Here is a 27,950-nt window from a genome sequence, read left to right as displayed (position 1 = left end):
TACCTACTGTAACAACTTCATTGTGCGTACTGGCATCTATTTTTCTAGAAAAAAAGCACTGTGCAGAACTAAAACGTAAAGGTAAAATCTAAAGCAAACAGTAGGGTCTTCAATAAGGCCAGCTACCATGTAACAAAATAGTGAGCACATTTTAAAGTTAAGAACTGTTAATTTAACACACACACACAGAGAGAGAGAGAGAGAGAGAGAGAGAGAGGATGAAAAATAAAAAAGATACAGGGCATTACAAAAGCCCCAATGTTTCATATCCCAAACTATGTTTTTTCTTGATTCAGGTAGGTAGCCGTGTTGGTCTGACACAGTCAAAATATATAAAAAAAAAAAAGAAATTGTCCAGTAGCACCTTAGAGACCAACTAAGTTTGTTCTTGGTATAAGCTTTCGTGTGCATGCACACTTCTTAAGATACCTGAAGAAGTGTGCATGCACATGAAAGCTTATACCACACAAAAGCTTATACCAAGAAAAAACTTAATTGGTCTCTAGGTTGCTACTGGACAATTTTTTAATTTCCCCCCGTTTTTTCTTTGCACTCCCCATTTTGTGTGTGTTTAATAACTAGCCTGAGAGTTCTAGTTTTGCCTTATTTATCCTTTGGGAGAGAAAGGGAATATTTTTTCCCCTCCCTTGACACAGAAAGGCTTATTATTAACAGTGTGAAAAACTCTGCAATACAAATGATGGAAAATAGAGTCAAGCCTAGCCACATCAGTTAAGACTCATTTCATAATGTGCTTGTTTAATTTGTTAGTTCAGGTGGTGGGCTTTACCTAGTTACAGAAAATCACTGTAAAACCAAATTGAATATATATACAGAAGCTGTTGTATGAGTCATCTTGCCTAGTGTTCCCATCACAGCTTTATCTTCCTAATTTACAAAAGTTTATTACAATTTCTTTCAGAAACAACACCCAATTTCCACAGACTATCTGGACCTAATTAATCAACATCTTTTAAGACTTGAGACAGACAAAACTGCACCACACATACAACTCTGTATCCTAAAGAGATCTTTCTCACACAAAAGAGCTGTGTGATGTTTTCTCTTGGTGTACGTCCAAAGTCATACAACAGGTCTAGCAAACTAAGGTAAATTTCTGTTATGTAAGATTTTAAAAGTACAAGAGCAGGGAAAAGTTTGGATTGAGAGTGGTGGTACTGGTAAACCTCTTACAAAATCTTTTGCATGCTAAACAGACAAATGTTGAGTCAACAAAACCCATAATCTGTTAATTGCATGGGTGAATCCAGTCTGATGGTGTGTGTATTTAGCCAGCATACAAATGTCTCTTCAGGATGCTAAATATAAACAGGTATTGGTTAGTGTCAGAACATGTGGTCTTGCCTGCGAGACAAAGTCTCAGATTTAACTGGTATCTCTTGCTAAAAGTTTTCAGCTATTAAAACTAGAAAAAAACCGCTCTGCTGAAAAGCTGCTGTCTGTCAATAAGTGCTATGCTAAATGGATCAATCTAATTTGCTTTAAGGGTACACTTTCCCCACCACCACCACCACCATTGACAGTTTAATTATAAAAATTAAACTCTTATCCCCTTAAACAAAGAAAACATAATGCTATAAGGGTACTCTTATGCTCATACAATAAATTCTGGAACAATACCAGTCTTTGTGCAAATCTTAACAAATTCTACTGTACATCATGTCTCCACACACATTCACAGGCTGAAGTCACACATGCAGACTAATATCCAGGAGTAAGCAAGTACAGGCATACATGTGCATAGGACTGTAGTCTTATATGGAAGATCTGTGTAAGTGAAGTGAATCACCTTTATGTGATTAATTGTAATATTTAAGATCCAAAGAGTTTCATTTCATTCCGGGTGGAAAGTATAAATTATGTATTAAACTTGCTATACCTCCATGTCAGCTCACAGAACAAGCATTGTCAAGGAGAGGGCACACCTAATATTTATGGTGCTCAGATGCGCCTTTAATAATTGGATAGCAGCAAGAGTTTGGGCAGATGTAGGTTGCAAGGTTATAGCACCACAGGGCTTGAAATATCTGCGTCTGCAAGAACATCTTTCCATGAATTCAAGATGCCCCACCTTCTATTGCATCCAGTCCTCCTTCACCACTTCTGCCTTATACAGCTCTAACAGTGCCATCACACCTCAACTTACAGTGCAATTATATGGACGTCTACTCAAAAGTGAACCCAGAAAACAGCCTTTAACGAGTTTTATTTAGTTCCTTCCAGGAAAGTGTCACAGGGCTGAAAGCGTTCACAACATGCACCAAGTGACCAAGAAGCACAACCTACACCTTTTCAGCCCCACAACTGCCATTCAGCTGTCATGAGTCACAGACTCTGAATAAAAGCGAGAAAAGACATCAAGCCGATGGATTCCCTCAGGAAATTTCCCTTTTTTGGAGTTAACAACGTTAGCATAACAAGTTAACCTAAACGGCTGTAGGAAGGGCTCAGCAGACGATTTCGGGGCGGGGGGGGGGGGACTGTTCAAAAGAAGAAATCCTGGCGCTCATGTACCTTCCAAGACTCCGATATGTACGCAGCTGTCAAGGCTGCAATCGTATGCAAAAATTACTCGGGCAGCGAGATCTACGGTGCTGGTCGAAAGTTTCAAGTTGTAAAATAAAATAAACCCCACCCTTCCGCCTTCGTACATAAAAGAGCTTAATGCGTTGGGAGTTTCTCGCGGCACAGGAGATCCGAATTACCACTGGGGGAAAGCGAGCGACAGAGGCCAGCCGCAAAGCGTGAGGAAACCTAGCCAGATGTGCAGGGTATAAATAATTACTATTAATATTATTATTACTATATACCCTCTGAGTCGAGCGGCATTAACTCTCGGGTGAAAACATGCCTACCGGGAGCCCTGGCCGCCGGCGAAGCGCTTCTTTTCCGCCCCACCCCGTCTGGCCCTCTCAGGCGGGGGAGCGCAGAACTCGCACTCGGGCCCCTTCGGTTGGCCTCCTCACCCTCACGGCAGAGAGAGAGAGAGGAAAACAACCACCACCACCCCAGGCAACAGCCACAACTGGGCCTGGATACATTAGTCCATTATTATTATTATTATTATTATTATTATTTATACCCCACTCTGGACGGCTTCCCACAGAATAGTAAAAACACGATGAAACATCAAACATTAAAAACTTCCGATCTGACTATTCTCTCCCCCCCCCCCACACACACAACATCCACCGTTGCCGGCCATTTTGTCCGCCTTGGCGAGGCGCGCGTCGCTCTCCCGATGACGCGCCACGTCGCGCGCGACGACGCTCCCCTCCGGCTTCGCCCGCCTCCCTTTTCCCTCCCCCACCGGCCGCGCGCTGCGCGTGGCACATGCGCAGTGCGCGGCGTGGTCGGCCGAGCCGGGTGTATGTGTGTGTGTGTGTGTGTGTGTGGAGGGAGGGAAGGAAGGAGGGGAGTCGGCGTCGTTCGGCGTCGCGGCGGCAGCGGGCGAGGCGAGACAAAGCGGCCGGGGAGGCGGGCCCGCGTCGAGTCGCTCCGCGCGGGAGAAAGACGAGGTGAGCGAAGGGAAGGGTCCGGCGCTCCGTAGGTAGACATAGATATATATATGTGTGTGTGAGGGAAAACGAAGCGCCTGTCTCCTCAGCCTCCCCACCCCCAACCCCGCGCGGACTCCTTTCGGCCGGCGAGGGACGCCTCCTGGCCCGTCGGAATCCTTCCGCTGGGACCAGGCCCACCACCTCAGGAGAGAGACACGGCGCGAGGAGGGGGGGGGGGGCGCCTTTCAGAGGCCGACATCCCCCCTTCCAAATAAGCGTGCGCCGGCCTTATTGTCTGTGAGGAGAGCCTGAGGGGAAGAGAGAGAGAAACTCCATTCACACACTTAATTCATTCCTGGGCCTTGAGGAACAACCCCCCCCCCTCCCAGCAGCAACGCCTTATGTCCTCCCACTCTTCTCCCCCCCTCCAGTGCCGGATGAGGAAGGGCTTCTCTCTCCACCCCCCCCCTCCAGAAGGTGCTGGGCCGCCGCGCGTCCCTTCCTGGAGCATGGCTTTGTCTGCCCCTCGGTTCGGTTCCTCTCTCAAACCTTTCCCAACCCCCCCCCCCAAGCAACCACCACCACCCGCTTTGAGTTCTCTTTCCCCTGGGAAACGCCCGTGGAGTATGTCACCCCCACCCCAAATTTTATCAGTTTGATCCATAGGGGTCTTCGGCCTCCCCACGATAAAATATTTCAGACAGACACACACACACCCAAGTTGATGGGCATTGCCATTCAAATGGATCCATAGGGGTCTTCGGTTTCCCCACCAAAAAATCCTTCAGACACACACCCACACCCAAGTTGATGGGCATTGCCATTCAAATGCCATTCAAGTTGATCCATGGAATCAATTCATTTTTTAATGCTTTTCAGGTTTACACGTTTCCCTAATTTTACCGTCATTTTAACATTTCAAAGCTTGGCTTCCCTCCCCCTCTTTCTGCTGTTGCTTAAATTTATTATTAATGGCTTCTGCAGATCCAAATGAACTTAATTTGCTCATTTGTTCATCTACTTTAAATATATACTCAGATCCATGGGATCAATTACTTGAGGTGGGGCTTACCTGGCTGCCCCCTCCCCCAATATTTTATTCAATTTGGCATGCGCACACTGAACCAATGCAGTAGTCCTCTTTGCTATGTTTTTTTTCCTTTTGGGGGGGTGTCCCAGACACACACTTCATGGGTGGTCCCAGAGTGCTCTTCCTCCACCCTCCACTTACTGGAAGAGGAGGTAGATGGGCTGGCAACACACCTTTTCTGACAGCAAGCTTTGCTCCCCCCTTGCCCACTTTGCAAGCAGTTTCCTCCCCCCCCCCCCCCAGTGACAAATGAGGGACCCTTGTGCAGAGTCTAACAGCAAAAGGTGCTAAGCTCTATTGGGCTAATCCTCTTAGCTTCCCAGGCAGAGGGGGAGGCACTTCCAGGGATTGTTTCTACCATAGGGATGGGAAATTTAAGGCCACTTCCAGCTCTCCAGCAAATATATGTGCATCTGTGCAGTTATCACAGACCCAGAGCATTCAGCCTGTGGGGTGGTTGTTTGAGACTGATTTCTTAAGGTCTAAGCACTTCTTCACAAGTGTTGGTTAAGGGACCCTGTAATTTATTAAATCACCCTGATGCAGAGTAATCAGAGTGTTAATAGCCATTCTGACCTTACAATTCAATCCATGGCATCTCCAGTTACAAGTATCTCAGATATCAGGGGTGGGAGAGACCTCTGCTTGAGACCTTGGAGAGTGGCTGCTTGTCAACATAGGCAGGATCAATGGACTGAATTAGGGATCAATGATCTGGCAGCATTACACAACTTTTTAATGCATGCACATGCACACTAAGGGACAATTCATCCCCCACTTCGGCCCTCACATGGAGGTTGTCATAGACCACTTCCCAATGGCAGCTCCATGGTTTAAACTTTTATTATATGTCATCCCAAATGCGTGAGGTTTCTTCATGCAACATCTTGCATCCCATACAACCAACTAACAATTGCTTGGAGTTGTGTATGTTTCAGCCAGATCGTGGACTAGGGAACATTTTAAATATTTGTTTGCTGTTTAGAGAGTCATAACAAGAAAGTGTTTTTTGCAGCCTTCATGTTTCATTTAAACTTGCCCTAGGAGAAATTGAGTAGGTGAGGGAATCTTATAGATCCAGCTTGTGTTAAAAAACAACAACAACAGTGCTGGAAGAAAAAATTCTTTGCTTACTAATTTCTTTCTAAAGTTGTTGGTCTTAGGGATTCAAAACAAAAATCTCTAACAATAGCAGTTGTGTTTGGTTTGATTTCAATCTACTGGTAGAGTTTAGCCTTGTAATAAACCTCCCAGACTTGAGTCTATGGTCTAGAAGTCAGGTTCAACTTGTTTCCTGATCAAGCTGTGGAACTGCTTAATGATTTGGCTTGATAAATAGAGACTAGTATAAACTGTCCCTCAAACTGAATTATTTATTGTGGTGGGAGGACCTTGGTATTTTGAACTACAAACTATTTTCTATTTTAATCATAAATTAAAATAAAGGAGGAATAACCTGATTGTTCTCCTTTTCCTTTCTTATATGCCAGATCACTGCACTTTTGCACAGGATGCAAAGTTTGCAAGCTTGATTTGCTTTGTATAATGTGTGTGAAGCATTAAAGTCTCGTTTCTTTCCATCTCATAAGTGATACTTGAATGCCTGTGTTTCTAATGTCTGTATTATGCAGATATCGTGCTTTTGAATGCATATTTAATGTGCAAGTATTACAGCTCTTTTAAGTGATTTAGAAAGATGTCCAGTGCTATTTGTTAAGGAAAAAAGTATAATGGCTCATATACTGGGACCTCCCATCAATCCCAGCCAGCATCAGTGATTGGCCGTGGAGATGGAAGCTGTAGTCCAACAACATCTGGTGGCTCCTTCTTCTAATATCATAAGCAGAACCATAGAAGTCTGAAAAGCTGTCTTATGTAGGCAAACTAAGGCCTGGGGGCCGGATTCGGCCCAATCGCCTTCTAAATCCGGCCCACAGACCGTCTGGGAATTGGCGTGTTTTTACATGAGTAGAATGTGTGCTTTTATTTAAAACACATCTCTGGGTTATTTGTGGGGCATAGAAATGTGTTCATTCCCCTGCCCCCCCCCCCCACAAGGTCTGAGGGACAGTGGACCGGCCACCTGCTGAAAAAGTTTGCTGACCCCTGTAGTAGGAGCTGCAATTGAAATATGGCTTCCTTGTGAGTAGTGCTGGTGAGAAGCTGGAATTCTGTCCTGTGGCTCATCAATGTATATGCATCCTGTGTGAATGCTTTCTTGAATGTTTTAGCTTTTGTAATACATGAAATATAAAAATACAAGTATAAAAATAATTATAATATTCTTTGCTTCCATTTAAGAGTACATAGAATTGTAGCCTAAATTTGAAACGTGAAACTAGTTAATTGTAACTAAATCAAGTCCCATTTTTAGCATCCCCCCCCCCCAGAAGTAAATATCATTTTGTTCAATGGAGCTTCCTTGCAAATAACTGTGAAAAGAATTGTAATCTTAGCTTGACTGGTAGAGCATAAGAGCTCTTAATTTCAGGGTTGTGGGTTCAAACCCCACATTGTGGGAAAGATTCCTGCTTTGCAGGGGGATAAACTAGATGACCCATTTGCCCCTTCCAGCTCTACAATTCTATGATTCTGTGACTCCAGCTGGATGGGGTCCATGTTAGCAATTTCAGAATAATTACCACTACTGCCTCAGGTTTTCGATTCGGAATAATCAAAACAGACCTCTTTTCCACCCTGAGTAACAGCATACTAGGGTGTTGAGGAGTAACCACCCAGATTAGAGTTGCATATAGTTAGCAATTTGTTAACATTTTCGAAATAACATTTTCAAAATAGGAACTTCAGCAGATTATCCATGTACTTAGGTCAGCCTTGTATGTAACAACTTGTCTTGTAGCCCTAGATGACCAGGAATTCAGTGCAAACAAGTTCATGTGGGCTGACAGAGGAGGAACAGATCATTTCATCCATCCCCTTTTCACCTTCCTTCTAAACCAACATGGAAATCCAGCTGGCTGGAGAGGACAGCTGGATCATTGTCCTTTTTTCACCAGTTCCCTTGGCAGAAGGCTTTTTTTGCTAATCGGCTAAGAGGCTAGTGTTTCCATATTGGTTGTTGCTTTGTAGCCAGCACAGAAACACAGGTTAGTCATTTAATATTTATTAATTAATTTGCAGTGTAATAGCACAATCCTGTGCATGTCTAGTCAGAAATAAGTCACTTTTGAGTTCAATAGGCCTTACATCTAGGTAAACTTATATAAACTTATTATATAGGATTGCACCCTAACATTTGTGTACTAATTTGCAAGGCTGACATATGTTGATAGAAAAAGTCATAGTTGTAAACAACTAAAAGCCCCTTCATCCATTGTCTCATGGACTTATACTAAAACCCTGGGTAATGTTATATCTGTGGTGGGCTTAGACACTCTCCTTTAATTTACAGAGACCACAGATTGAAAAAAGTGTTGATTAAAAAATAATAATTTTGCATTGTTATATTTTACACCTATTTTAACACCATCATGTCATCTCCTCAAATTTCATTATTTTAATCTTCCAGTAGTTTCTAGATTTTGCCTTTAAAAGAAGAATATTTATTTACATCCCTGTAATTTTTGCAGAACTGGATAGTGTAGCCCACTTCTTCTTCTTTGGTGATCACTCACAGCTGAGTAAGATTGTCCTCCATAAATACGGTTTTACCAGTGAGTCCTTAAGTGACTGTAGAGGCCAATTCTGGATCCACACATCCTTCCACAGTGGGGACATAGGTTTCAGGGTGGGAGTTGGTCACGATGAGGGTTTGCCAAGCGTGCCTTCCTCTTAGCACATTTCTCCCTTGCGTCCCAAGTTCGAGCACCTTCAAAGCCCATGACACCTTTGGTAAAGGCTGTTCTCCAACTGGAGCGCTCACAGGCCAGTGTTTCCCAGTTGTCGGTGTTTGTACTACATTTTTTAAGATTTGCCTTGAGAGAGTCTTTGAACCACACCCAAAGTAGTTATATGGGTTGCTTTACAGATAGGCTTTGGATATACTTGTGCTTGAAATTTGGAAGTGCAATATTTGTTGATAACAAAAATATCCTGACCAGTTTAGAAACTATGAACTATGGGATGACATATAGCCTCCAGTATATATGCTCTTTTTCTGTCCATCTTTACAATCAATCAATCAATCAATAAATGCATGCTGGAACAGTCTCTGGTTTCCAGTTGTGTACCTGTTTCCATTCTGGATCTATGCAGCTTCATGCTTCATTATGTTAATTTATAAATGATCTTTTAAATTTAATATTGTCACAAAACAGGACAGTTGTTGTGTGCTGTTCTAAGATCTTGCTCACATACGATATTTGTCTGATATCCAACATTAGTCATATTTGGAGTAATCTCATTTGAATCAATACATTTTAAGTAACTTGACATGGCAGTGGTGAAGGATGCATATTAAAAGTTACAAAAATAAGATGTGAGTAAGGTTTGATGCATTAGAAGTGACTGTATGCAGAAAAGTGGGTATCTTTTATACACTTAGGTCAAAAACAAAGGGCATAGATTTAGGTCTCTCTTCTTTTCTTTCTCCCTCTGCCCTTCCCCTCCAGATCTGGAGATTGTCTCTGAAATGAAGCCAGGGGAAGACAATAGGCCAAATAGGTGAGTGCCCTGTCAACCATATTTATTTTCATTGATTTGCTACATTTTCCACGTGAAGTTATTATTATTTTTAAAAAATGTATCCAGCCTTCCCATATGTGCAGCTCTCAAAGCGGATAATGCTGATAAAAACAAATAATAATACATAGTATCACTAGAAATAAAACTTCTAACAGCATCATTCAAATACAAAAGCAGCAAAACCAGAAACAAATCCCAGTAAGAGAGCCAATCTGCCTATCACCACAGAGGACAAAGGCATGTGGAAATAAGTGTCTAGTCTGTTTTCTAAAGACAGGGAGGAAGAACAGTGGCTGGATATTCTGAGGCGAAGAATTTCATAAACTAGGTGTCATAACTGTGGGTGCTTTTCTTATGTATCCACCTGCTGTTCTTCAAGAAATAGTGGGAAATAGAGCAGGGGCTCTAAAGAATGTGGGTGGGTTCATAGGGGAGAGATGGTTTTAAAATATGCACTGCCTAAAGTATTTTTAAAAATCAACGCCAGCATTTTAAAATGGACTTGAGCAGATTGACATCAGGTGAAGAATGATGTAATCAAAGTATTGAGTTGCTAGCAGGCTGCTTTAAATCCTTTTGTCAAATTTTCCATGAAAGTTAATTATCTGAATAAGTAGCAATGGAAGTGAAGCTGCTATGCTACTAATAATTCAGCATGGTTCTTTTGGTGTGCTACTTTGATGTCCAACTATATTAGGTGATTTCTAAATGCTTCACCATTTCAGTTGGAGCTTCTTTCTTAACTTGAAGGTAGTTAAATTGTTCAGTTTTTGAATTAAAATAATTGCTAATAATCTGAGTGATACATAGTTCAGACGCTGCAATCAACCATGGCTTGTTGTGAGGAGAGAGTGCAGTAGACCTCTGTGTTCCCTTCTTCCTTTACCTGTACCAGGGGGTGGGGTATTTTAATATTTCAGGTGCAGTTTGCAAAACAAACCACATTTTCATGTTTTGTTCAATTATGGGAAATTAGTTTGTGCTCAGATGAAACTGGAAGTTTCATAGTTTTGAACCTCATTCACTGCACATGAAGGAAGAGGTTTGTCATTAGGTCTGTATTGGGTCATACTATCATTCCTAAGAGAATGATGCCTGGATTTTAAAAAAATCATTAAACCTACTCAAAAGTAGTTAATGCAGAATAATGAGGAAAATATAAAATGAGTGTTATTTGTCTTTGTACAGGGTTTCAGAGAATGCGGACATCTTTCTTCAATAAATCAAAGAAACTGAAAAATTCCAAGTTTGTCTATCCACATGGGCTTAATGAGAAGGATGAAGCCTATAAGGTAGGTGAAAAATTACATAATGCACCAAACATTTTCAGATTACTACAAATTACTACAAATTTGGGAGGTAAATTGAAACTTTTGTTTCAAATAAAAAGGGATGCATTTAGGAAATTGCAATTTAGAGGTTTTTATTGGTCTTATCTTAGCCTCTTGCTTGTTGAGAGGAAGGAATTCTGCACAGTTTCCTCCTTTAGTAGTGAGTGCCTTCCTGCTCTGAGCCACCACTCTTTACCCTCCATGCATGCTGAATTCTGTGGGAGTCAGCATTGTGAGAAAGTAGATGAAATGAAATATAAGAAGCTAGGGATTTTGGCTTAAAGGTAACATGATTTATGCTAGAAAGCAGACTGACTTAGCAAAAAATCTTGAAGATGGAGACTGCTCAGTTGCAATGTAAACCATGGCATGGGCAATCTGGCATTTCCATGTGCTCCTGTCTCTAAATTGTCCTCTAGGGTAATTATGGATAGTTCTGCTGATTGCACTTTTCCCAATAATAAGTAAAATGTAGACTTTACAAATATCATTGTTTGAAGTGGTTGAGAGTGGAATTGAACAACTCCCGGATTTATCACAACAATTAAGTATTGGAACCTTCTTTAAAGAACATGCATATTTTACCAACTCTGCTATTCAGAACTTCAAACTATGTATGAAGAAAAGGGGAATATCAAGGGGAAACAGCCCTCTTAATTAAATATGTTCATTCTTAGCTGATATCTCAATGAAAACAAACTTAAAAGAGAGAAGATTTGATAGGAACATATCTGTTTAGCCAATTTAGCCTCACAGACAAATGGTGAATGTTTTGTGGCTAATAAAAACCTCATTAAATGTTGTTATTAAGTATTTTTATTATAAGATCTAACACCTACTCATTTCAGTTAATATTGAAATTAACAGTTGAGTCAGCATGAATGTCATTCCTTTTTGATAGTTGCTATGGACTAGTAGCAATGGAATATACTCCCATGAGTGATAGTCTCGGCATGGAAATTAGACTGTTTTCATATTAAATGGATAGAAATTCTGGCATCTTTGAGAGATGCAGTTTAAAAAACCCCACAGAGTAGACCATAGTCCAAAGACATAACCTACAGCTTTAGGGTTAAGCTTGTGGAACTAGACTAAAACATGAAAAGTCCCCCCCCCCTTCCTGTGGTGCTTATCCTCTTTTGTTTCCTGTCTGTTTGCCTTATTTTATTAGATTAAACCAAGTTGCTATGTTAGTGTCCATGTCTCTGCTTAGATAGGGAGAATCCTGAGTATTATAGCAGGGAAACTAGGGAAACTGTAAACTAGATGGCCAATGTACTCTCAGCACCAAATTAACATGCCATGTCCATTCGCACACATGCCTCCTTCAAAAACTTACTAAAGGGGAAGCAAGAGTTGGGGCTGTTTCCATCACCTTAAATTATGGAGTGAGAGCAATGGCAGAAGTAATGAAAGTGGGAATGGTAGCATAACTTAGCAACCAGCTTTCTGTGACTTAGACTGATCAATTTTTAACTCCTGGGCCTGTACAAAGGCAAATTTACTGAATCTAAAATGATCTGGGCCTGAATGGGAGAATGCTTGGAAATCCTATGTATTCTTCCTTGTACCCTACTGAAGAAAGGGAAGATATATGTAACAAATAATAAACAAATTTTGGATGGGAGAGAAGCTGGAAATAGATGGATTATCTGTACAGCAACCACAAAGTGACTCCACCTATTTCTCCATTCTTTCCCACACAGATAAAAAAATAAGATAACTGTGTAAGTAATAAAACGTACAACAATCGCCTGGTTCATTCCCTTTGTTCAGCTGACATGTAGATTTTTCAAAGTGTTTATCTGACATCAGTATGTCATAAGCCTATTCTGCTTCTCACTCATCATGGTTTTGATTATTTGTTGAATAAGTTCTCGTTTATTTTTTCTACAACATTTAAGCTTAGATAGTTTTAAGTAGAGACTGTTAATTAGGTGACAGACAAATAATAGCTGGGACCAAATTTTTTTTTGACTAAGGTGTTTTTCACCTTTCTTTCTCAAAGTTCCCATATATAATGTATGCCAAAATGCTTTTGAACAGGACTGTACCTGCAGAGACAGCTTGTGAAATGTTAAAGAGTGTTCACCAAAAAGGCAGGGTTGATAACGGTTCATATCTGGCATGATTAAGCTCTTGGATACATCTGAACTAGTTGTTTGGGTTCTGGCTGTTACATATACTTTCTGCAAATTTATTTTCAGATATACTCTGAATACAGAGATTTTGTGGAATTAAGTTTCTTCTGAAATGTTCTCTTTTCTCTTAATTTATAAGAGCAGTGATGCTTAATGGCAAAACGTGGAGGTAAATAAGTAATCATTCATTTTAAGCATATGAAGTAAGCTCAGTTGAATTGATGGAGTTACACATTTTCTTTTTTCTTTTTTTCTAGATGATGTGAGAGGACTGAAATTTGAAAAGAATATATGATTTTTAGAGGAAGAAACTCAACATGATTCTAATGATCCTCTCATTAGGTTTTTTCCCATAACATGAAACATTTTGCAGCATCGCTCATCAAAAATAATACATGACCTGGAAATCTCATGATCCTGGGGGAGAAATGAGATTATGTGCATTAAACCACATGCTCTTTCATAAGTTTGTGTAATAAACGTTTCTTATCAAACTACAAATACAAACTTATGTTCCACATCCTTCCTTTTGTATGACTTAAGAGATACAATTTAAACCCAATTTTAAGAATTCACTAAGTTATGAAGAAGCAAGAGAAATAACTGAGGTCAATCATGGATACAAATAGGTCAGATTCTCCACAAATTGATGATAATTTTATGATGGATAAAATCAACAGTTTAAAAGTGGAACCAGAAGATGATAGTAATTTTGCTTTAGAAACAATAGATATAAAAACTGAGCAAGAGGACTTGAGACAGACAGATAGCAGTGATGAACAAGATGATAGAGAAAAGAATTTCATCCATAACAATTCAGGCAAATACATCTCTGCAGAAAATGAAGATGATTATGGATCTCTGTTTTCCCAGTACAGCAGCACCCTTTATGATGTAGCAATGGAAGCTGTCACACAGAGCCTTCTTTCAAGCAGAAATATAAGTTCCCGAAAAAAGTCTCCTGCTTGGAACCATTTCTTCATATCTCCTAGAGACAGCACTAAAGCAATATGTATGTACTGTATGAAAGAATTTAGCAGGGGCAAAAATGAAAAAGACCTAAGTACAAGTTGTCTCATGAGGCATGTGAGGAGAGCTCATCCCACTGTGCTCATTCAGGAAAATGGAAATATGGCGTCTATCTCTTCCTTTTCTTCAGCTACATTATTAATCCCACCACAGCCTGCCGATGTTGGAGATTTAACTAGTGTGCTTGCCCCTATAAAATTAGTTAAGAAAACCATTTCCAAGATTCCATCCCCAGATCAAATAACTGAGGAGTCTGTTCCTGTAGCTTCTACTGAAGAGATGCCTTCAGACATGTTACATCCTGAAAAGAGCAATAAAGAAGGCAGTGGTGGACTGTGTCAACCCTTTCCCAACAACCAATGTGAAGAAACGGTGGAAAATGTAGCAGAGAAAACAGTCCAGGTTCCTAAGAGTACATCTGGGTCCAGAAGAAGGTCTGCCGTCTGGAAACATTTCTATTTGTCTCCTTTAGATAATTCAAAAGCTGTTTGCATCCACTGTATGAATGAATTCAGTAGAGGAAAGAATGGGAAAGATCTTGGAACCAGTTGCTTAATACGACACATGTGGAGAGCCCATCGTTCTATTGTTCTACAAGAGAATGGAGGTGGTTCAAGCATACCCCCTCTGTACTCTGCTTCTCCAACTTTGTTGCAACCCATACTGCCTTCAGATGGCGATCCAAACTCTGGGTCATCTCCTGCAAAAGTACCTAAAGAACCAACATCTATATGTTCTTCTCCGGACAGAATGGCAGAAGAAAACAATTCTTCTCTTCCTTTGGGGGATACACTTATGGAGGACTCCTCGTTGTTGTCGTCATCTGAAGATATAGGTGAAGCTTCTTTAGTTTCTTCCCCTGAAAAAAGCCCTTTGATATTTGAACACGGCTCTGTTTTTCATCAGAATAAACGAATGATGCGAAAGCTGAAGTCGGAGGTATGGCATCATTTTTCTTTGTCTCCAGGCGACAGTCTAAAAGTTGTGTGTAGACACTGCAATTGCATTATAAATCGCGGGAAAAAGGGTGATGTAGGCACAAGTTGTTTGACGAGACATTTATACAGACGTCACCCTGAAGTCGTCGGGATCCAGAAGAGCTTTATAGATGTGAGTTTAGCAAATTCTCCTTATGCTACCTTGGCTTCTGCAGAATGTTCATCGTCAAAATTGACTGACTTACCCACAATGGTTTCTAATGAGAGACAAGTCATATTTCCTGTCAGTAGCAAAAAGACCTCAAAACTGTGGAATCATTTTTCAATTTGTTCTGCTGATTCAACTAAAGTAATATGTATGCACTGTGGACGTACAATAAGTCGAGGGAAAAAGCCAACCAATCTAGGTACAAGTTGCCTTTTAAGACATTTACAACGGTTTCATAACAATGTCCTCAAACCAGATGCCTCCGAGCCAGTATTGTCCTCTTCTGCAAATAGTCATGTGCCACTGAGCACAGATCTGTTGGGGTCGTCATCCTTCGATGAAACCAATGACAAGTTTTCTGACACTCACCCTGTTGCCAAAAAAATTACCAGTCTTGTAGCAGAAATGATTGCACTTGACCTTCAGCCATATTCTTTTGTAGACAATATTGGCTTTAATCGATTGCTTGAATTCTTGCAGCCTCAGTATTCGTTGCCTTCGCCATCTTATTTTTCTCGTACTGCAATTCCTGATATGTATGATAGCGTAAAAGAAATAATCGTTTCACATCTGAAAGAAGCTGAAAGCGGAGTAGTCCATTTTACATCGGGAATATGGATGAGCAACCAGACTCGAGAATATCTTACCCTTACTGCTCACTGGGTAACGTTTGAGTCTAGGGTTCGACCACAGTGTGAAGATTACCATTGCTCCGCTCTTTTAAATGTATCGCAGATTGATTGTGACTACAATGGCATCAGCATTCAGAAGCAGCTAGAATATTGGTGGGAAGCCTGGATCGCATCGATTGGGCTTCAGGTTGGGATTACTGTTACAGATAATCAGACTATTGGAAAGACTCTAAATGAAGGGGAGCATTCAAGTGTGCAGTGCTTTGGTCACACGGTTAACCTCATAGTAACCGAAGCTATTAAAAGCCAGAGAATGGTTCAGAACCTGCTTAGTATTGCAAGAAAGATCTGTGAACGGGTTCATCGGTCAGCAAAAGCAAGGGAGAAACTGGCAGATCTGCAGAAGGAGTATCACTTGCCGCAGCACCAGCTGATCCAAGACGTTCCATCAAAGTGGAACACGTCCTTCCATATGCTTGAACGCCTAATTGAACAGAAAAGAGCTATTGATGAAATGTCCGTAGAGTGCAGCTTCAGGGAGTTAATAAGCTGTGATCAGTGGCAAGTAATGCAGTCTGTCTGTCACGCACTTAAACCGTTTGAAGTGGCAAGCCGAGAGATGAGTACACACATGTCCACTCTAAGTCAAGTAATTCCAATGATTCATATACTCAACCGGAAAATTGAGCTGCTATTTGAAGAAACGATGGGCATCGATACCATGCTAAAGTCCTTGAAGGAAGCTATGGTGAGTAGACTGTCCTCCACACTTCATGATCCACGGTATATTTTTGCTACACTTTTGGACCCTCGTTATAAAGCTTCCTTATTCACCGAAGAGGAGGCGGAGCAGTATAAACAGGACTTAATCAGGGAGCTGGAAATACTAAACGCTACCTCAGATGATGAGAAACCTGTTTCCAATGGCTGTGGTACAGGTTCATCATCTAAAAACTCTTACGGGGACAATAATCTTTGGTCACTTATGGAAGACATGAAAAAAGCAAAAGCTCCAAAAGAAAAGGGCAAGTTGCCAGAAGAGATGGTGCTTTTGTACTTGGAGGAAGAAGTACTTGAGCATAACTGTGATCCCCTAGCTTACTGGAACTTTAAGAAATCATCTTGGCCAGTACTGTCGAAGTTAGCAGTTCGATTCCTCGGTTGTCCTCCAAGCATTGTCCCATCCGAGAGATTGTTCAGTACATCCAATGAAAACATCAGCTTTAGTCAGTCAAGGCTAGCAATGGAACACTTTGAGAAACTTATATTTTTGAAAGTAAATCTTCCTTTGATATACTTCCAGTATTGAACAAGCTGCCAGTCTAAAAAAATTGTTGCTCACTGGGTAATTACTGTATTTGTAACTTGGATTGTTAAATTGCTCCAGAAGGGGCCATGTATGACATCTTAATCAGTGACTGTAGTTCCAAATTCTAGTTTTATTTTTAAGCTTTCTATATGTCTACATGTGCCTTATTAATAGTCCTTCAGGCCAGATATTGTATATATGTTGGGGTTTTTTTAAGTTCACATTAGAATTTAGACATGTCTTTGTCCTGATAATACAAAATCATGTTGGTTTTAATTGAGAATTGTAAATGAAGTTTTAAAACAGTTTGAATAGAATGGCAAAGAAAAAGATGTAAACAATTCAATTATGTAGTTTTTTATTCAATTATGTAAAAACCATAAACCAGGTACTGTATATTAGTTGAAATTTGCTTTAATTACACAAAACATTTTGTAGCTGTCAGAAGAAAGCTGTACATAAAGGTGGAATTGAAGCCATCTTTCTATTTAGCAGGTTTTAACTGCAGGCCTAATGTACTTAAAGGGTAATGATGATATTCAAGTGTGATGTATGTGTACTAAGGGTGGCTATTGAATTAGTATTTGACTAAATTAAATTTAGAGGTATTACGGAACATCAGTTATACAGTAATCTATAATCTTGCCATTCAGTGGTCCCTATTCAGGTTTTTTTTACACTGTAACTGAATTAGAGCTTGAGTATTTATAAGGTCTTTGGGATGTTTATTTTCAATTTTTTCCAATTAATGTTTGTTATTTAATACAGTTTATTGAAAGGTAAAATATAAAGAGTAGGTATTATGCTAAAGCCTTTAAAAATTGAGTGCAACAAGACATCGGATACTTCTTGGTGTAAAAATTAAGTCTTGGTTTCCCATGTAATTGAAAAATGTGCATGACATCCTCTTGCATTCCTGTTAAAAGAATATGATTCTCTATGAATATAACCCTTACAGTTTGGTGCCCTGCCTAGAACATTATATAGTAGATCTGACCCATAATTGACAGTGTCCATCAGGCAAATAAAATATTGTAGAACCCTTTAAACCTCGAACTGAGGTAAGAATAGCCAGCATTTTAATTGTAAACAGTATGGTCTCAACTTTCTTTTTAATATTAAGATTTGTCTCCCCATTTTTTGTGCATTGATGAAATTCTTTAGGGGAAATGAATTGACTATGACCTTTAGAAAAGATGTAGTTTTGTTAAAATACTGTACCTCTGCCTAATTTTTGCATTTACTATGTTTTAGTGTATTTATAAATGGTGAACTCAGTTTCTGAAATTAAACCTCTTATTTGCAATTTTTAGAGTGAGTTGAATTACCCTATTTTCTCTTTAGAGTGCAGTGAGGATTTCTGGTGGAAAAGTACTTTGAAGAATATGCAGAAGTATAGCAAGTGCACGGGGTTACATTAAATAAGAATTGGGGAGGGCACGTCTGCAATCTTTCAGTCAAAATTTTCTTACTTTCTTGTATTATTATTTTTTTGTCTCAGTTGGATTCCATCACTTAAACTACCAATTGCAGAAAATGATGTATGTGACCTAGCAGTTGAATTAAGAACATACAGTGATAAGTACTGGTTAGAGATGTCAGTCTGCAATCACACATTAGAACACAATGTTGAAGAGCTGCTTTACTTAAAAAACAAAGCCAAAACATTTTGCCATACAATATTCTGTTTATTCCATTCTATTCTAAATGCACAATATTTAGAAACACTATATAGACTAGAAGGGAATCAATTTATGAAAAAATATTATTTAAGAAAATGCATTGAAAACACTTTACTAACAGATGCAGGACAACACCTAAGGCAGATGAGGGTTTCATTTTCATACAGGTCTAAATTATGGCTAGTTTTGCCTAACCACAGGTTGTTTTAAATGTATGAGCCCAGCCCAGCAACCATGGTTTGTTTTCTTCCAACAAATTTGTTATTATAATATGTTCAAGTTCTTACCTGCCCTTCACTTCAAGGTCCCAGGGTGAACTGACTTCTTAAGAAAAGGGCGTTTGGAGTTGCTGGGGCAAATAGTGGTGATAGGGGATGAAAATACTAGATTGTAAATTGTTTTACTTGATTTTTAATCAAAAGAATACAATGGGTCCTAAAAATAACACTCTCTGGAGTCAAAGGCCAAGGTAAAGAGGTGCTTTCTTCAGCATATGATAAGGTACCAGATACATGACTCTTGGAAGAGGGAATTTCACAATGAATATCCTCTTCCGGGCTGCCACAGAAATACCTTCCCGCAGATTGCCATCCCCAAACTTGAGTATAGTGGAACCACAAAGAGGGGCTCCTCTGCAGATGTTAACACCATAGGGTCTGTAGGGAAGGAGGTACTCTTTTAACGTGAAGCCATGGTTTGTTGTTGGCTTAGCTTATGGACCATGACTTGTTTTAATGATGGTTTGGCATTATGTCTGAATCCTGTAACCTTCCTTAACTGGTTTGTTTGAGTGCTCCACCCCAGACGTCCACCAAGCTCCAAAGACATGAGCAGCTAGAAAACCAACCAAGATTTGGAGAAACGAGCCAACACTTCTTTGATCTGTGGTTTGTTGAATAAACCATGGCTAACCATGGCTTTCAGGGGGTAAAGTTATTGCAGCCGGAGGGAAAGAGTCAAACTGCCGGTGACCCAACATCAACTTGAAGTGCGCTGAATGGCTTGCACATTTCTGCTGGTATTTCTGACTCTGAATGCTTAGCATATGGTATTGGGAAGGTTGCTGTTTTAACAACAACAAAAATTGAGAACACCGCAGTCTTTATCCTGGCCTTCATGCTTGAATAATGTGATTCATAAAACGAGTTTTGTTTACAAACGGATAGATATTACATATTCTATTCTGTCATAATTATTGAGGTATAACCTCTGTATTTAAAGTACTGTTTATTGAAAATTAGAGTGGGGTACAGAAATGCACATTGGGGAGTAAATCCATCAAAGGTAAGCAGTTGTGGATCCACATTTAACTAGTGACATGTTTTATTTGGATTTGGGCTAACAAAGTTGCAAAAAACCTTTCGCCCTAGGCTCTGATGTTGGGCAGATACCTTTCAACTGACTTCTTAAGAAAAGGGCATTTGGAGTTGCTGGAGCCAATAGTGGTGATAGGGGATGAACTGCTGGACCTTATTGGCAAATGGAAGACATAGCAGATACCTGGGGCCAAATGGGATCCATCCAAAAGTTAATTAAGATCCAGGGGGAGATCCAGGATATTGGGACAGCTTCACATCTGTTATGAGTAGATTATGGGGTTTTCAGGAGCAGTCAAGAACACTGACTCAAAATGGGGACAAAGATGGCAGTATTAGCAGCCAGGGCTATAACCATATTGATGGTCCTACATGGAGATGTATCGGGCAGCATCAGATGCGTCCTTGGGAGAAGGCAAGCGATATTTAAAGAAGTCTACCATTTTCCATTGGGACTCAGCCCTGGGAATCATTTAACGTTCCTAACTTCAGAAAGGGGGGGGGGGGGATACCTGTCCGTACATCTCATGGACTCAACAGATATTTGAATGCAAGCCAAATCTATGTGGCCATTAAGCTCTTATCCAGGGGTCAATAAACACATGAGGCGTAACCGGCTGTGTTCTTAGATAAATAGGATATACTATTCATAGTATCAAATTGTGAATTTCAACAGAAGTAACTCATAAAGTTCAACAAACGAACAAAGCAGAAGACCCAGTGGATCAGTTCATTCTATAGTCAGATCATGCATAAGGTCCATCCGTGTAATGGTGTCCATTCCACCTGTCTGTCCATAAAGTCCAAACCATCCACATGAAAGGTTGTTACAGTTCCACAAAATCCTTTCACAAAGTCTGAGACAAGGATTTCCGGAATATTGGCCTTGTTTCGCCGTCCTGGGCTTCATCAGTAGTTAAAGCTCATATGTGATATTACGGGACAGTGGATCTTATGGCACAGTAGTAGCTGTGTAGTTACGTCTCGTGTGTTTATTGAGTATGCTTTACGTGACCATAGGTTTGTTGTTGCTTATCCAGGGGTCAGCAACCTAAGACCCATGGGCCAGAAGTGGCCTGAGGAAGTTGTTTGACTGGCCCACGAGTCGCCCCTGAACAGAGTTGTGCGCTGTGCTTGGACTCGCTTCCGTGGTGCCAGAAATCACGTCTGCGCAGACGCCAAAAATCGTGGGCACGTGCATGATCCCGCCCATGGAGGGATGGGATGGCCCAGGCAAAATAAACCTTACTGACCCCTGCTGTTACTTGTCACAATTAGTGACTGCACATACTTGGAGCAGCAGGTATTCCCCAAATTGTGTAAAATAGCATGGGAATCGGCAGTCGTGGAAGGGGTAGGCTTTCTCCCCCAGCAGTAGGGACTGGCATTTGTTTAAAAGGAGTTACTCCAATCGGTGTTTAAAAAGGAGTTAATTCAATAGGTGTGTCTTATTAGCAAGGTCTGGTACAGTCAGCAAGACTACAATACCTAATATTCATGTTACAGTGCTGGCTGAAACAGCATTATTATAGCACATAATGCTGCTTCAATGTGGGTTACTACCTCACCTGCCCTTAGTGAAACCAGCTGCTGCTGAATACCTGAATAAATAACACACCAAGGAAAAACTATTGCACTCTTCTCTTTGACGCAGAATAAAATTGATCACATGTGTGGCAGAGGGAGCAAGGGAACTGCAGGACAGTAGGAGAACTGGTTTTGCAGGTTGGCATTTGATGCATCGAGATAAATTTTCACCCTGCTCATGCTGTGCTAAGGCTACGCCCAAAATTATGAACCCGCGTACTTAGCTCTCTTTGAATGAAAATAAAGTTCGTATGCATAATTTTAAGAAACATCTTAAAGAATGCTTAAAGAATACAGAAATGCCTTTTCCTCAAAAGGGCAGCTCAGTGTCCCTGCCAGCTGGTTTCAGGCTATTGGCACAATTGTTAAGCTGACTCTAAACCTATTTCTTTCCACGAGGTGCCGTATTGTGGTCACACTGAAAATGTGCTGCAATCGCTAATCTGCCTCGGTTGAAAGTTCCCACTGTATTTCTCTACCACTTGAAAAGCACCACATTTTTTTAAAAATTAAAACAAGCAAGGAAATGTTGGCTTTATTAAAAGGTGGCTTCGCCACGACGACGGATTAATGAAGCTTTGAATTTCGCAGCCGGAATTCCCAAAATGAGTTGTGATGATTAAAACACGCACAAAAAATTATCCCCAGCTCAGCTGGGGAGAGCATGGTGCCAATAACGCCAATGTTGCAGGTTCGATCGCTATATTGGGTCAGACCAGATGATCCTCAGGGTCCCTTCCAATTCTTATGATTTGATGCTTCTGTGAAACGGGGTATGGTATTTTACTCCTAATTTACGTTTGGATAGCTCTCATTAGCACCTTGAAGGTGTTAGCTTGATTTTTTTCCTTTTCTGAGGAGGTCGTCCATTGTGATATATTAATTAAACTGTGGCCTGCTTGCAAAAAGACTAGGGAGCTAGTTCAGAAATGTTAACCGGTAACAGGATACAGGGAATGTGTTTGCACCAAACGTTAAAACTCCTGTACTTGGGCCCAGCACATATGGCTGTCATGTTTGAATTGTGCCTTTGCACCTTCAGTAGATACAAGCATCAATCACAGTCACATCACAGATTTTATTACACAAGCTTTGGCCTCTGCATGTTGGATTTCTTGCATGCAGAGGCTATTCAAATATGACACCTAGACGTGTCCACCCAGAAAAACAGGCACTTTGGGCAATCCTGCTTTCCCACACCGCGTAGCCAATCAGATTGTCGGAGCAAGCCCAGAACAAATTTAAATTTTAGATGCCGTAGTCCCTAACAACAAGGTGTAGAGGATTCCCTGGTCCTGAATGGGGTAAGTGTGCCCCTGAAGGACCAGGAGCGCAGCCTGGGAGTCATTTTGGACTCACAGCTGTCCATGGAGGCACAGGTTAATTCTGTGTCCAGGGCAGCTGTTTACCAGCTCCATCTGGTACGTAGGCTGAGACCCTATCTGCCTGCGGACTGCCTCGCCAGAGTGGTGCATGCTCTGGTTATCTCCCGCTTGGACTACTGCAATGCGCTCCACGTGGGGCTACCTTTGAAGGTGATCTGGAACTACAACTAATCCAGAATGTGGCAGCTAGACTGGTGACTGGGAGCAGCCGCCGAGACCATATAACACAGGTCTTGAAAGACCTACATTGGCTCCCAATATGTTTCCGAGCACAATTCAAAGTGTTGGTGCTGACCTTTAAAGCCCTAAACGGCCTCGGTCCAGTATATCTGAAGGAGAGTCTCCACTCCCATCATTCTACCTGGACACTGAGGTCCAGCACCGAGGGCCTTCTGGCGGTTCCCTCATTGCGAGAAGCCAAGTTAGAGGGAACCAGGCAGAGGGCCTTCTTGGTAGTGGCGCCCTCCCTGTGGAACGCCCTCCCACCAGATGTCAAAGAGAACAACAACTACCAGACTTTTAGAAGACATCTGAAGGCAGCCCTGTTTAGGGAAGCTTTTAGTGTTTGATGTATTACAGTATTTTAATATTTTTTTTGAAGCCGCCCAGAGTGGATGGGGAAGCCCAGCCAGATGGGTGGGGTATAAATAATAAATTATTATTATTATTATTATTATTATTATTATTATTATTAACAACAACAAAGGTTTTTACCTAGCAGTCAGCTGTGGAAGGTGGGGGATGGGGGACAGACACACGCAGTTTTTTACCTTTCACATTTACGTAAACGCACAAGAAATAACATAAAAACACGACACATCTGTCACATCTTTCTGGGACACACAATAAACAACTGTCTGCACAATTTTTTATTTTTTGGTATCAGGTTTTAGTTGTGTGGAAATACATATAGAATGTGCCATATATATTGACATATAAATGCACGTCTATGCGATCCTCTCGCAAGAAAGGGGAGCGGGGGGGGGGGGGTTCTCTCAATCTTCCACAGCCACTGCGTTCCATTTTGCAACTGGCGCAAGAGCATTTCTCTAGCAAACGTACGCGGCGCTTGTTTGCAAAATTACGTTCCGGCCGACGTGGGGAACTTTTCCAACAAGACTAATTTGGATTTCAAGTTCAAAGAAACAGGAGGCAGCACAGTAAAATTCAATCTGATCCCACTGGTCCCATGTATGTGCGCCAGCACTCTGTGAGTCTTCTCGTAATGTGACAAGTGAACAGGGTTCATCTCCATAAGTATATGTGTGTATGAAAACATGAGTGGGTCACCTGGCATGAGGTCTTCCCGTTTGTCATACCTGTTAAGGGAATAAGCAATAAGAAACTGCTATTAGTTTTTTTTCTTTTCTTTTCAAAAGTAAGACCATTGCTCCAGTCTGGAAATAAGCAAGGCATAGTAGTGGGAGCATAATAAAACTATCATCATCATCATTATTATTATTTTCACATGCTGTCCCCTTTTTTTGCTTCTATTCATTCTTTTATTTATATTTTATATATATTTACATTTTATACATTCTTTTTTAATTGTAATTTTATTTTAACGAAGTAATAAAAAAGTAAAGGGACCAGTGACCATTAGGTCCAGTCGTGGCCAACTCTGGGGTTGCGGCGCTCATCTCGCTTTATTGGCTGAGGGAGCTGGCGTACAGCTTCCGGGTCATGTGGCCAGCATGACTAAGCCGCTTCTGGCGAACCAGAGCAGCTCACGGAAACGACGTTTACCTTCCAGCTGGAGCGGTACCTTTTTATCTACTTGCACTTTGACATGCTTTCGAACTGCTAGGCTGGCAGGAGCAGGGACCGAACAACTGGAGCTCACCCCGTTGCGGGGATTTGAACCACCGACCTTCTGATCGGCAAGTCCTAGGCTCTGTGGTTTAACCCACAGCGCCACCCGTGTCCCCTATACCCAACTTTAAAACCCAACAATAAAAATTGCGCATCCCACACAGCTTGTGACGCTGGACTCGTAATTCACATTACTCTCTGCTGTCATGGTGAGGAATAATAATGCTAGGCAACAACATCAGGAGGGCAGTGTTCAAAATTTGCCAGGCGCATTTTGCACCTGGATATTGGCCTCTTGCAACCAAGTGAAGACGCCCGGGCACCAGGATGGTGCATGACGTCTCCACCATCTGGAGGTTCCTGCCTGGGGAATCCTTGGATCTTGACTGTTTTCAGCACCACGTCCCGTAGAATTCTACCCATGATATTTCATCTGCACCATCAGAATGAAGCAGCCCTGGTAGTAGTAGTCCTCAACTTCCACCTCCCTGAGATGCTCCAGAAGGACACTATGGTCCACAGTATCAACAGCTGCCCAGAGATCCAACTGAACGAGCAGAGTGGTTCTCCCTCCATCTCCTTCCTGACAAATATCCTCCACCCGGGGGTGCCAAGGCAGTTTGAGTGCCATCACCAGGCCTGAAGCTAGGCCGGAATGGATCCCAGTAATCGGTTTCCTCCAAGCATGCATGAAGAAAACCAATGGCTGATGCCAAGAGTGGCAGGGAGTGCAGTTAATAATGCACATGAGTGTCTTGTGATGTCTGCGCCGATGGAACTGTACCGGTTTTGCCAGCCTCTGCTCCTTGGTTTGCAAAGGCTCGTGAGTTGCTTCTAGAGCGTTCACAATGAATTTAAGCAGGGGAAATGGTTGAGAGTGTTCCAGCGTGGAAGGATTTGGGTTGTGGTGGGGCTCCAGAGCCACATTTTCTCTCTTTCGCTCTCTCTTGCATATAACTTTTATTAAATTTTCTGTTTTACTCATTTTTACATCCCTAAACTATAAATGACTTCCTTTCTTCTCTTTCCACAGTTCATTTTGCATATCATAAATCCTTGCATATTTTACAGAAACTATACCATTCAGCATTCCATTATAACACCCATCAAAACTTATTTACACTGTTGAATTTATCTTAATGCTGCCAGCGTTTTCAGCTGTACACAGTTATTCCCCATATATTCAATAAGCGTTTTCCAATCTTCTCTAAATGTTTGATCTTCCTGTTCTCATATTCTATGTTAGGTCCGCAAGCTGCGCATATTCCATCAGTTTAAGTTGCCACTCTGGTTGGGACCTCGCTCGTTTTCCATTTTTGGGTTAATAAAATAAAAGGTTGCAGTAGTGGCATACATAAAGAACCGTTTTTGACACCTGGGAATTTCAGTCTGAATTATCCCCAACAGAAAGGACTCTGGGTTTTTGGGGAAAAGTACTTTTAAACATTTTTTTTCAAATCATTATGGATCATTCATTTCCCAATATAGTGGTACCTCGGGTTAAGTACTTAATTCATTCCGGAGGTTTGTTCTTAACCTGAAACTGTTCTTAACTTGAAGCAACACTTTAGCTAATGGGGCCTCCTGCTGCCACTGTGCCGCTGGAGCCCAATTTCTGTTCTTATCCTGAAGCAAAGTTCTTAACCTGAAGCACTGGGTTAGCGGAGTGTGTGACCTGAAGCGTATGTAACCTGAAGCGTATGTAACCCGAGGTACCACTGTACACTTTTACCCTTTTACAAATCTACCACATATGAAAGAACATTCCCTCCATCTCTTTGCATCTCCAGCACCTATCTGATTCAGTCTTTATACATCTTAGCAAGTCTACTTGAAGTTAAATACCATCTGTAAATCATTTTCAAGTAGTTCTCCTTCAAAGAATAACAGCATGTTATTGGAGAGCCACATTCTCATAAGGACAACCTTCACACGCACAACTCCCCATCCTTTTTCCGGGCAAGAGAGAGGCATCATCATTCAAGGTCACATTCCAGTCCCTCAAAAATGACTACAGAAGGGGGCAGAGCACAGTCTGAGAAACAGAGTAGCCTAGGCAGTTTGCCCAGGAGAAGATAGGTCTGCGAACCACATTCAACTCCTGGGCCATAAATAGAACAGTGGGGAAAGAAACATGGGAGGTTATCTATGATGTTCTAGGGAGCAAGGAAGATTTTTTTAAAAAAATGCCAAACTTGGGCAATTTTTTAAAAACTAGGCTGTTTTGCCTATCTCATCGCCCTACTGTTTTGTAAGTGAATAGCACAGATACTTATTTGCACTATCATTTCATTAAAAAAAATAAAGGATCGTGGCAGCTATTGCAGAAAGGGGAGGTGCAACATTAGACCTGCAGACACTGAAATCTGTCACTATCTACCCCAAAGAGTATCTAGCATAGATGTCACAAATACAGTGGTACCTCGGGTTACAGTCGCTTCAGGTTACAGACTCAGAAATAGTGCTTCAGGTTCAGAACTTTGCTTCAGGATGAGAAGAGAAATTGTGCTCCGGCAGCGCAGCAGCAGTGGGAGGCCCCATTAGCTAAAGTGGCACCTCAGGTTAAGAACAGTTTCAGGTTAAGAACGGACCTCCAGAACGAATTAAGTTCTTAACCCGAGGTACCACTGTACCCAAATCAATTGTGTAGGACAAAGTGAGCATAGGTCGGAATGGCACATTGAAACACGACTGGAATGGGCTGCCAACCGGCAGTGGAAGGAGCTACACCACGGCGAGCCCGTGATAGGGGGCATCAAGCCTTTTCCGTGGGGCTGAAGCGGCAACAGGGCACAGCTACCCAACTTGTAGCAATGGCAGAATGCCTGTGCGCATCGACTAAATGCAGCCCTGCCCACTATTCCGATTGCAAAAAGCTGCACATCTTATTCGCCTCCCCAAATCCTAAGCAACATGTACTTCCCTTTGCTATTAACAATGCCCCAGAGAGAGGCATTAAAATTGAAACAAGTTTCTTTGGGGATGCTTCAGGCGATTTAGCCGCATTTTCCAGACAGAACGGAGAACATGATGTGCACATAAAATACTGGTCCAGTAAACATCTCATTAAATCTACCTCATTTGCAAACTGTGTCTACGGCCAAGATGTAAAGAGCGTTTTGATGTCTTTATTCTTTTAAAAAAATTAAAAACTGGAACCTGCCCTTAATGCTAAATCAGACTTGAGGTTTGTGAATAACAAATAGAACTGCATCCCTTCCATCAGTCTTGGTCTATTCCAAAGCATCTGAGATTAGGACAATGATTTCAAGTTCAGCGGATGTGATTCCTATGCAGCATTGAGCCTTATTTTAGACACAACGCC

The 27,950-nt window shown here is 41.3% G+C and overlaps 2 protein-coding genes across 5 annotated transcripts in view; one reads left to right on the top strand and one right to left on the bottom strand.

The window, feature by feature from the left end:
- Positions 1-556: 556 nt before the first annotated feature.
- On the top strand, positions 557-18,153 carry ZBED4 (zinc finger BED-type containing 4). Of its 3 annotated transcripts, XM_081023476.1 has the most exons (5): positions 3,421-3,539; positions 7,472-7,718; positions 9,183-9,234; positions 10,444-10,547; positions 12,985-18,153. In XM_081023476.1, the coding sequence occupies exon 5, from the start codon at positions 13,343-13,345 to the stop codon at positions 16,841-16,843; it is 3,501 nt and encodes a 1,166-aa protein (XP_080879602.1). In that variant the 5' UTR covers positions 3,421-3,539; positions 7,472-7,718; positions 9,183-9,234; positions 10,444-10,547; positions 12,985-13,342; the 3' UTR covers positions 16,844-18,153. The 3 variants fall into 3 exon arrangements, with proteins under 3 accessions (XP_080879601.1, XP_080879600.1, XP_080879602.1); XM_081023475.1 differs by lacking the exons at positions 3,421-3,539; positions 7,472-7,718 and adding an exon at positions 557-2,792; XM_081023474.1 differs by lacking the exon at positions 7,472-7,718 and having other exon boundaries at positions 3,385-3,539.
- A 5,501-nt stretch (positions 18,154-23,654) lies between these two features.
- Positions 23,655-27,950, bottom strand: part of ALG12 (ALG12 alpha-1,6-mannosyltransferase) — a 29,276-nt gene continuing 24,980 nt past the window's right edge. For both annotated transcript variants that reach the window (XM_081023724.1, XM_081023725.1), the window contains one exon: positions 23,655-24,132. In XM_081023724.1, coding sequence (XP_080879850.1) covers positions 23,895-24,132 — 238 coding nt within the window. In that variant the 3' untranslated portion in view covers positions 23,655-23,894. The remainder of the gene's footprint in view (positions 24,133-27,950) is intronic.

This window comes from Podarcis pityusensis, assembly GCF_964106645.2.
Source record: "Podarcis pityusensis genome assembly, chromosome: 10".
Taxonomy (NCBI): domain Eukaryota; kingdom Metazoa; phylum Chordata; class Lepidosauria; order Squamata; family Lacertidae; genus Podarcis; species Podarcis pityusensis.
This window is presented reverse-complemented; position numbering and strand designations above follow the sequence as displayed.